Source organism: Borostomias antarcticus (genome assembly GCF_949987555.1).
Source record: "Borostomias antarcticus genome assembly, chromosome: 28".
NCBI classification, from domain to species: Eukaryota; Metazoa; Chordata; class Actinopteri; order Stomiiformes; family Stomiidae; genus Borostomias; species Borostomias antarcticus.
In genome coordinates this window covers 1,347,472-1,358,166 of record NC_140261.1, presented here as the reverse complement: position 1 = coordinate 1,358,166, position 10,695 = coordinate 1,347,472, and the positions used below count along the sequence as shown (strand labels likewise).

Below are 10,695 nucleotides of genomic sequence, written 5' to 3'. Positions count from 1 at the left end.
GTTAAAAAAACAAAAAAACAATTGCCATCTGAAATGATTTTGATTGGTTTAAATAAATACTGCGTTTTCCCCCCGTTCCAGAATCATAATGGGGGATGCAGCCAGACCTTTCTCCAGCCCCAAACGAATTGTGTAGATCTGTCTGTGCGAGACTAGTCAGTTACTGTAATAACTTGTAACAAGATGTTGATGTTCAGTCAGATGACTCTTCTCTTCCTCATCTAGGTGACAATCATGTTCCCCTCCCTCTGCTGGTTGATTCACAACTCTACTTGAACTTGGGCTGTCAATCAAATCCTTGTCTTTGTTGATTTATCTGTTGATCTGTTGTTACTGGCGATCTGTCGACGGTATTTGTTTACATTGTGCTTTATTTTACTTGAACACCTGCCCTCCACCTCTCCCGTCTTCAATCTGACTTTGTCGGACTATATTCCTAATCCCACGCGTCACACCGATAGCCACTCGCCAGCCGATCCGCTGGACTGTGGAAAGATAATGGGTTGAAGAGTTCAAGTAAAGCACACGTCTTGATTAACCCTTGACCTGTGGATGTGGGCGGGTCCCAGCGCTGTTCTAACCCCCCCTGTCGCCCCCCAGCTCTGTTTAAGGACGGCGTTCAGAAGAACAACCACAACCGCGCCGACTGCTCCGCCACGCTGAACTCTGTGGGCGACGGCAAGGCTGTGGAGTACTACTTCGCCTCCGACGCTAGGTGAGCTGGGAAACCCTCCTGCGTGTGTGTGTGTGTGTGTGTGTGTCAGTAGTATATGACCCAACCCCCCCTCCTCCTCCTCGTCCCCAACAGTGCCATCATCGAGCACACCAACAAGGTGCTGTACCTGGAGGACGATGACATCGCGGCGGTGAAGTGGGGGAAGCTGTCGCTGCATAGGATGAGCCGTCTGGCGGGGGAGGAGCCGCTCAGGGTCATCGAGACCCTGCAGATGGAGCTGCAGCAGATCATGAAAGGTCAGGAGGTCGGGGACCACGAGGGTCTACAGAGCCCCTATGGACAGATGTGGCTCATTACGGTGTGGAATGTGTGGATTCTGGAAGGATTGCGGTAATCCAGAGGTCACTGTTTCACGGGTATATTATGTATTATAGTATAGTAAATTTAGTCAGTAAAATTGCACAACGCCCCGGTTTTTACAGCTGAATATATGGTTAATGGCTGCACAGATGTTTCTTGGGGGGAAACGCTCAACAAATTCATTCCAGACAGTAAATCCAGAGGCTAGAACAAGCACTCCCTCTGCTGGTGTGACTGAATAACTACACCAGTGAGTTGAGACTGATGTTCTCCCTATCTTTCTGTCTCTCTGTCTCTCTCTCTGCCGTCTTTGTCTCTGTCTAGGTAACTTTGAGGCCTTCATGCAGAAGGAGATCTTCGAGCAGCCCGAGTCGGTCGTCAACACCATGAGGGGCAGGATCTTCTTTGACACCAACACAGGTACGGACAGTGATGATGTCATATCCTGTTCCTTCCTGATGCCTAGGATCCTGTTGGCGCCTTCATCAATATTAGCTCAGTTGCAAGCCTAGGGTGTGGTTATTCCTTATTACAAAGAAGTTTTGCTCAACATCCACCTCCGCTGATTGAAGTGCGTACTCAAATATATGTAAAGTCAAGCCGTAAATCTGCACACTCATTCACTTTTTCCATATTTTGATATTTTGATATTTTGATTTGTTACAGCCTTATTTCAAAATGGATAACACTCATGTTTTTCTCATCAATCGACACACAATACCCCATAAAGACAAAGGGAAAAGGTTTTTTAGAAATGTTTGTGAATGTATTAAAAATAAAACACTGAATTCACACCCTTTACTTCTGATTTTAATTCAGCCATGTAGGCCTCCTACTACGAGGAATTTGCCTTGGTGCATAAACATAACGAGGCAGAACAGGGCAACATGTCAACGTGATAGAATACAATATACAATAGCCTCCAGACAGACTCTCCGTCTAGCGCACTAACACACATCCAACTGGAGAATTGAGGTGACCGCAATCACCAATTGATGAAATGGATTGTTGAAAACAAAACACAACACTCATTAATTTACACAAAAATCCCAAATTATTAACACACAATCTAAATATTTTATCGACATCTTCAAGACATAGTGGTGTTGAGGAACATAGTGGTGTTGAGGAACATAGTGGCGTTGAGGAACACAGTGGTGTTGAGGAACATAGTGGTGTTGAGGAACATAGTGGTGTTGAGGAACATAGTGGCATTGAGGAACGTGGCGTTGAGGAACACAGTGGCGTTGAGGAACATAGTGGTGTTGAGGAACATAGTGGTGTTGAGGAACACAGTGGCGTTGAGGAACACAGTGGTGTTGAGGAACATAGTGGTGTTGAGGAACACAGTGGCGTTGAGGAACATAGTGGTGTTGAGGAACATAGTGGTGTTGAGGAACATAGTGGCGTTGAGGAACATAGTGGTGTTGAGGAACATAGTGGTGTTGAGGAACATAGTGGCGTTGAGGAACATAGTGGCGTTGAGGAACATAGTGGTGTTGAGGAACATAGTGGTGTTGAGGAACACAGTGGTGTTGAGGAACATAGTGGTGTTGAGGAACACAGTGGTGTTGAGGAACACAGTGGTGTTGAGGAACACAGTGGTGTTGAGGAACATAGTGGTGTTGAGGAACACAGTGGTGTTGAGGAACACAGTGGTGTTGAGGAACATAGTGGTGTTGAGGAACATAGTGGTGTTGAGGAACACAGTGGTGTTGAGGAACACAGTGGCGTTGAGGAACATAGTGGTGTTGAGGAACATAGTGGCGTTGAGGAACACAGTGGCGTTGAGGAACACAGCGGTGTTGAGGAAGTCAAGGCAGAGGCGGTTCCACCTCAGGCATCTGAGGAACATTTCACTACTTGTTAGACCTGTATGATGTGGTATGTGACAAACAAATCTGACTTTGACTTTGACAAACACACACACACACACACACACACACGCACACACACACACACACACACACACACACGTTTTAACCCTCGTCTCTGTCGTGGGGTCAGTGGTGCTGGGGGGCCTGAAGGACCACCTGAAGGAGATCAAACGCTGCAGACGCCTCATCATGATTGGCTGCGGGACCAGCTTCCACGCCGCCGTGGCGGTGAGTCGTCCAATCAGCATTAAGGTTTAGGATAGTAAAGATAATGATGAGAAGGAAAGGGAGGAGGAGGCAGAGGGAGGGGGAGGAAGAAGAAGGATATTGGTGATGATGATGGTGATGATGATGATGAAGATGTTCTCCCTCCCCATCTCCAGACCAGGCAGATCCTAGAGGAGCTGACGGAGCTTCCTGTCATGGTGGAGCTGGCCAGCGACTTCCTGGACAGGAACACGCCAGTCTTCAGGGACGACGTCTGCTTCTTCATCAGCCAATCAGGTAACGGCACAGATCACACAGGAAGGGATTGAAAAAGCATTTCGGGGAAACTTCTGCTTTACCAACATGATGAAGTATGTCTTATATTCTCTGATTCATTTGGATTCTGGTTCTGGTTCTTTGACTCAGACTCCGACTCTAATGCAGCTCTGATTAGCTCTGATTCAGATTCAGATTTTCACTCTAACTCTGAATCCGATTCAAATTCTAATTTTCTAACTCCGACTCCGACTCTGCTCCCCCAGGCGAGACGGCGGACACCCTGATGGCCCTGCGCTACTGTAAGGAGAGAGGGGCCCTGACCGTGGGCATCACCAACACCGTCGGCAGCTCCATCTCCAGAGACACTGACTGCGGGGTGCACATCAACGCCGGCCCTGAGATAGGCGTGGCCAGCACAAAGGTGAGGCAAGAGAGTAACCCAGGAGCAGATTACAACAGAACACCACGGACCTAGCGGGGCGGCTGCAGCTCAGTCGGTAGAGCGGGTCGTTCAGTGATCGAAGGGTCAGCGGTTCAAATCCCAGCTCCGACTGTCCACATGTCGAAGTGTCCTTGAGCAAGACGCCTAACCCCAAATTGCTCCCAATGAGCAGGTTAGCACCTTGCATGGCAGCTGCCGCCATTGGTGTGTGAATGTGTGTGTGAATGTGTGAATGAGAGGTCATTGTAAAGCGCTTTGAGTGCCGCTAAGGTGGAAAAGCGCTATATAAGTGCCGTCCATTTACCATTTAGTGAACACGCAACACAGTCGTCCCACAGCGTGGAGTTAGAGGGGACAGTGCGTCCCACAGCGTGGAGTTAGAGGGGACAGTGCGTCCCACAGCGTGGAGTTAGAGGGGACAGTGCGTCCCACAGCGTGGAGTTAGAGGACACAGTGCGTCCCACAGCGTGGAGTTAGAGGGGACAGAAGGGGACAGGGTTGCGTAACGTCACATGGTCGGGCACAGGGGGACTGTAGCTGTGGTGACACATGCCTGAGGTGCCCCGACCCAGTTATGTCACACACTAGCCCACTGGGGCTAAGAGTGTGTGTGTGTGTGTGTGTGTGTGTGTTTGTGCTGCGTGCATGTGTGCGTGCATGCATGTGTTTTATTTGTGTCTACGCTTGCATGTGCTTCCGTGTGTGTGTGTGCATGTGTGTATATTTATGTTCACTTGTGTGTATGTGTGTGTGTGTGTGTTTGTGTATTTGTGTGTGTGTGTGTGTGTGTGTGTGTGGTTTCTCCAGGCGTACACCAGTCAGTTTGTGGCGCTCATCATGTTCGGCCTGATGATGAGTGAGGACAGGATCTCCCTGCAGAAGAGGAGGCTGGAGATCATCCATGGACTCAAGATCATGCCAGGTGAGCCACTAAACAAACACACACACACACTAGTACACACACACACACACACACACACACACACACACACACATGCACACACACACGCAAACTCACTACTACTACTGTTTCTCCTGGCCAGTCACATTAAACATTCTCCATCTCTCCCCCTCTCTTCCCTCTCTCTTTCTCCCCCTCCATCTCTCCCCCTCTCTTCCCTCTCTCTTTCTCCCCCTACATCTCTCCCCCTCTCTTCCCTCTCTCTTTCTCCCCCTACATCTCTCTCTCCTCCCCCTCCTCCTCCCTCCTCCATCTCTCTCCCCTCCCCCTCCTCCTCCCTCCTCCATCTCTCTCTCCTCCCCCTCCTCCTCCCTCCTCCCAGACCTGATTAAGAAGGTGCTGTCTCTGGATGACAAGATCAAGACCATAGCAAACGAGCTGTACCAGCAGAGGTCTCTCCTGGTGATGGGCCGAGGCTTCAACTACGCCACCTGCCTGGAGGGGGCGCTGGTGAGCGGAGAGCAGCGATGTAACGCTCCCTGTAGCAATATGTCGTAGTCGAACAAGAGAAAATCCGATGAGAAAAATCCGATGAGATCGACAGTACAAACTTTTTGTCGATTTTCATGATTTTTAATCGAACTTTACTGTTTCCATAAGGCATTATTAATTCGATATAACTTAATTTGCATAAAACGTGTAGATGGAAACATGGCTACTGTTGATTGATTGATTGATTGATTTTTATTTAATTTTAAGACAGGGACAAGGTACTGTAGACATTTACCCTATAGAATAGGGAGAGATGCACTGTACAAGGTTATAGCTAGACAGCTAATTTCCACCCGCAGTCCCTGGGCAAATAAATATACAGTCTTAAAATAGTGGGGCAAATAGTACACAGTGGGAAAGTTACATACATGCTGTAGAAGGAATACAAAAAAAAGTTATGTAGCACAGATTTCACTCATTCCCACATCCCAACCTCCCCAGACCCTTTCTCAAACCCTAGGTACAGCCCCCATACATATGTGCCACACACACACACACACACACACACACACACACACACACACACACACACACACACACACACACACACACACACACACACACACTATCTGTTAAGGGATAAGTCACAGATCTTATTCTGAGGCTAGGAACCTCTTCTCCTGTGTCTCTGTGAGGACGGAGCATCGATTATACCAGCTGACTGATTGATTTACTCGTCCCGTGCCAGAAAATCAAGGAGATCACATACATGCACTCTGAGGGCATCCTGGCGGGCGAGCTGAAGCACGGCCCCCTGGCGCTCATAGACAAGCACATGCCCGTCATCATGATCATCATGAAGGACGCCTGCTACACCAAGTGCCAGAACGCCCTCCAGCAGGTCACCGCCAGATCGGTATGAATACGCACGCGGGAACACAGACAAAACGTGGGACAGACACGCACGCGGAAAGTCACACACACACACACACACACACACACACACACATACAGAGACAGGTAATTGACTGGAAGCATTGAATAATTAATGCAAATTAATTGATTGACTGATCTCTCTGTTTCTCTGTCCCTTTCTCATCCTTTGTCTCTCTCCTTCTCTCTCTCTCCTCCTCCTCTCTCTCTCTCTCTCTCTCTCTCTCTCTCTGTCTCTCCTCCGTCCATCAGGGCCGGCCTATTATCCTGTGTTGCCAGGACGACCCGGAGATCACCCAGAATGCCTATCAGACCATCGAGCTGCCCCAGACGGTGGACTGTCTGCAGGGCATCCTGAGCGTCATCCCCCTGCAGCTCATGTCCTTCCACCTAGCTGTGCTCAGGGGCTTTGACGTACGTCGAAACAAGTGCACCCGATCTAACCTCTCTGTTTACCTGTTGATTTACCTGCCAGTCTCACCTGTCTGTCTGCTTACCTGTCTGTCTGTGTTCTCACCTGTCGTCTGTCTGTCTGTGTGTCTTTCTGTCTGCTCACCTGTCTGTCTGTCTGTGTGTCTGTCTGCTCGCCTGTCTGTCTGTCTGTCTGTTCATCTGTCTATCTGCTCACATGTCTGTCTGCTCAACTGTCTGTCTATTCACCTATCAGTCTGCTCACCTGTGTGTGTGTGTGTCTGTCTGTCTGCTCACCTGTCTGTCTGTCTGTCTGCTCACCTGTCTGTCTGTCTGTCTGCTCACCTGTCTGTCTGTCTGTATTAGTATGTAGTAGATGTGGTGGATCTAGTCTAGTATTAGTAGATCTGGTATTAGTATGTAGTAGATGTGGTAGATCTAGTCTAGTATTAGTAGATCTGGTATTAGTATGTAGTAGATGTGGTGGATCTAGTCTAGTATTAGTAGATCTGGTATTAGTCTGTAGTAGATGTGGTGGATCTAGTGTAGTACTGTTCCTGTGCTCAGGGGATGTGCGGGGGTTTATTAGTATACTAGATGGGGTGGATCTAGTGTAGTATTGTTCCTGTGCTCGGGGGATGTGCGGGGGTTTATTAGTATACTAGATGGGGTGGATCTAGTCTAGTATTGTTCCTGTGCTCAGGGGATGTGCGGGGGTTTAACAGATGTTCCTCCGGTCGCAGGTGGACTGCCCCAGGAACCTGGCCAAGTCTGTCACTGTGGAGTAGACATGGAGGCAGAGGGGAGACCCACACGTCATTGTGCAATTTGTGTGTGTGTGTGTGTGTGTGTGAGAGAGAGAGAGAGCGAGAGACTAGAGGAATGAGTGTAGTATATCATTTTTATAGCAGAGAATGTGAAGTTCTATCGCTACACTGTTGAGGTGGCGCCATCGACAATGAAGCCTTGTGGAGAAGAAGAGAGAGAGGGAAGAAAATCTCCCCAGCCATGTCAGCGTCTGGTAGGCCTACCTCCCAGTGAGAGAGAGAAGCAGATCTCCCCAGCCATGTCAGCGTCTGGTAGGCCTACCTCCCAGTGAGAGAGAGAAGCAGATCTCCCCAGCCATGTCAGCGTCTGGTAGGCCTACCTCCAAGTGAGAGAGCGAAGCAAATCTCCCCAGCCATGTCAGCGTCTGGTAGGCCTACCTCCCAGTGAGAGAGAGTTTGACACCAGCGCCGTAGATATTCCTATATACATCTGTGAGTGCCACTGCAAAGTGTATACTGTGCCTTGTATCGACGTTGAGCAGAACACATACTGTAGCTAGGAACCAGACCTGGGTGAAATAGGCTACTATTTGAAATACTATTCGACTCACTTGCATTTGTTCGTGTGAGTATCACACTCAAATAGTATACTCAAATAATATACTCAAATAGTATACTCAAATAGTATAGTATTTTGACCCTGGTCTGGTGGAACCATGGAGATGTAGAAGTAGCAAGTACATAATGTATTTGTGAGGAATTTGTTCCGATGAAGTGTTTACAGTTGTGCGATAAGGAGGACCAAGTGTGCATTATGAATGTACCGATATCCCAATGGATGCTCATCTCTTCCTGTCATGTGAAATCGGTCCAATATGAGGATTCTTACCATAGTGTTGCATTGTGGGAAGTGTAGGCAAACACCGCAGCCAGAAAATTCTGTATCCTGTCGCTATATCATTAGATTTAAGTCTAGTCTCTGATGTGCATGCATTGCTTTATTGCACACAAACATGTGATCAATGTGCATTGTAGCCCCTTAGATTAGTGGCATTATTTGCAGAACTCCCTGGTTTTCCAAAGTTATTTTTTGATGTTTTTATTGTGTATTTTTACTAAAGGGATTTCAGGAACCTATTCCACTGTCTGTGCGACATTCCAACCTGCTCAAATGTTCTTAAATGATAGTGGTACCGTTAACTAAAAAGCAGAAACTGATTTATTGCAATGATCGTCACCATCTTTGTTTCTTTTATATCCCTTTTCTCTTGTTATGTATTGAAGGTATTTTGGGGCCAAAAAGGTATGAAGGGTATATTGGGGCCAAAAAGACTCCTATGTGAACGTGAGGACATCTCTGTTGCACTTTTTAACTCCATTTGTGCCTTATGATAAACAAGATGGTATCTGCAATGCATAGATAGACAGAGCTTGTTCAGTGAGGAGAAGTATAGATTTAGTCGTGTGGGTAAATAAAGGTGATGTTTTGTGTATTTATCTGATTTTATTTCGGAAGGAAAGAAAGTGGGTGTGATTCATCTCTGCAAATATGATTGTATTTTGTACGGTATGTTTTATAGCAACCAGAGACTATAATCAATTAATTAATAAATAAATAAGGTGAAAATTGTGTTTTTGTGTCTTTAACACATATCACCCCCTCCCTTCTGAACCAAATATGGCGATAAAAGGTGGGGCCATTCAACTGAAACATGTTCAGCACTACACATACATCACACAGTCATAGAGACATGTTCCAAATCTAAACGTTGTTTCCACTCCTTCCCGTTTCTTCGCGCAGTTACGCGCAGTTACGCGCAGTTACGCGCAGTTACGCAGCACAAGTGAACTCAGGAGCCGAACGCATGACATTGCGCGGTTACGTCATCCCTCTGCTCCTCTCCCTCTCTCTCTCCTGCCCCTGGCTTGTTGTGGCTGAGAGCGGTTCTCTCCCCTCCGCCAGCCACCGATCTGGAGTTTGGAATTGGGTGTCGAAGTCGGGAACCAGTATCTATCGTCGTGACAGCTCGGAGAACAGTTCTGCTCCACTTTATTGATCACCGATTGTTGGTGGAGGGAGAGGAGCTGTTGCGCCGTGTTTTTCCATGCATGGGAGTGTCCTGGGAGAAGCGAAAGGAGAAGGTAGGTGTTAGACGAGTCTGCCCGACCCCCGGCTTCCCAGTTCCAGACGATTACCGCATTGCTACCGAGAGAAGTGAGAGAAAGGAGAAAGGAGAGGATCCGGGCCTTTTCCAGTTTAGCGCTACGTAGGGAACCGTGAGTTGGATATGGATACGCGATTATGTGGCGGGCATCACCAACGCGCTCTACGTAGAGTGCGTAAACGTTTAGACAATGCGGTGTCATGAACTGGTGAGGACTTCGCGTGTGTGTGTGTGTGCGCGTGCGTGGGTACGTGCGTGCGTGGTGTGTGTGTGTGTGTGTGTGTGTGTGTGACTGTGCGTGCGTGCGTGCGTGTGTGTGTGACTGTGCGTGCGTGCGTGCGTGCGTGTGTGTGTGTGTGCATGTGTGTGTGTGTGTGTGTGTGTGTGTGTGTGTGTGTGTGTGTGTTCCCACTGATATGAAGGGTAGAAGTAGGCTAGGCGAGATTGCCCCAAAGCCAGAACACAGATCAATGAGACGACCTCACCTTTTCTACCTGGTTGATATGTTAGCTATGCTATGCTAGCTCAGTATTGCTGATTGACCCATGTGGCAGCTGTCATTGAGCTCAGCAGTTTCGGGGCGATGATGGACACCTCTGTATCAAAATAGGTCAGTGGTTTCTGCTTTTAGTCCTACACAGTCAAGCGTTGGAACCAGAAGGCACAAAGTGTCCTCTGAAGAGGTCCCAACAGGTACCCTCCCTGTCCATCATCAAGGGACGTGTCACTAGACCAGTAGGCACTACCCACATGTCCCTAATCTGAGTGTGTGACGTGTGTCTCACAGTGGAGGTGTGAAAGCAGAGGTATTGTAGAAGCGTGAATCCATCTCAGAACACAGCAGGGAAACATGAGGAGGAGGAGGAGAGAGATAGTGAGGGACAGACAGAGGAAGGAGGAGAGAGAGAGAGATAGCGAGGGACAGACAGAGGAAGGAGGAGGAGAGAGATAGCGAGGGAGGAGGAGAGAGAGAGAGAGATAGTGAGGGACAGACAGAGGAAGGAGGAGGAGGAGGAGGAGAGAGAGATAGCGAGGGACAGACAGAGGGAGGAGGAGGAGGAGGAGAGAGAGATAGTGAGGGACAGACAGAGGAAGAAGGAGGAGGAGGAGAGAGAGATAGTGAGGGACAGACAGAGGGAGGAGGAGGAGGAGAGAGATAGCGAGGGACAGACAGAGGAAGGAGGA

At 48.3% G+C, this 10,695-nt stretch overlaps 1 protein-coding gene across 3 annotated transcripts in view; it reads left to right on the top strand.

Moving 5' to 3' along the window:
- LOC311326593 (glutamine--fructose-6-phosphate aminotransferase [isomerizing] 2-like) overlaps positions 1-8,924 on the top strand; it is a 42,850-nt gene extending 33,926 nt beyond the window's left edge. For all 3 annotated transcript variants that reach the window (XM_084459524.1, XM_084459523.1, XM_084459522.1), the window contains 11 exons: positions 601-715; positions 809-972; positions 1,361-1,456; positions 3,044-3,141; positions 3,297-3,417; positions 3,663-3,820; positions 4,649-4,763; positions 5,125-5,252; positions 5,983-6,150; positions 6,420-6,581; positions 7,322-8,924. In XM_084459524.1, the coding sequence (XP_084315650.1) occupies positions 601-715; positions 809-972; positions 1,361-1,456; positions 3,044-3,141; positions 3,297-3,417; positions 3,663-3,820; positions 4,649-4,763; positions 5,125-5,252; positions 5,983-6,150; positions 6,420-6,581; positions 7,322-7,366 (1,370 nt within the window). In that variant the 3' untranslated portion in view covers positions 7,367-8,924. The remainder of the gene's footprint in view (positions 1-600; positions 716-808; positions 973-1,360; positions 1,457-3,043; positions 3,142-3,296; positions 3,418-3,662; positions 3,821-4,648; positions 4,764-5,124; positions 5,253-5,982; positions 6,151-6,419; positions 6,582-7,321) is intronic.
- The last annotated feature ends 1,771 nt before the right edge of the window (positions 8,925-10,695 follow it).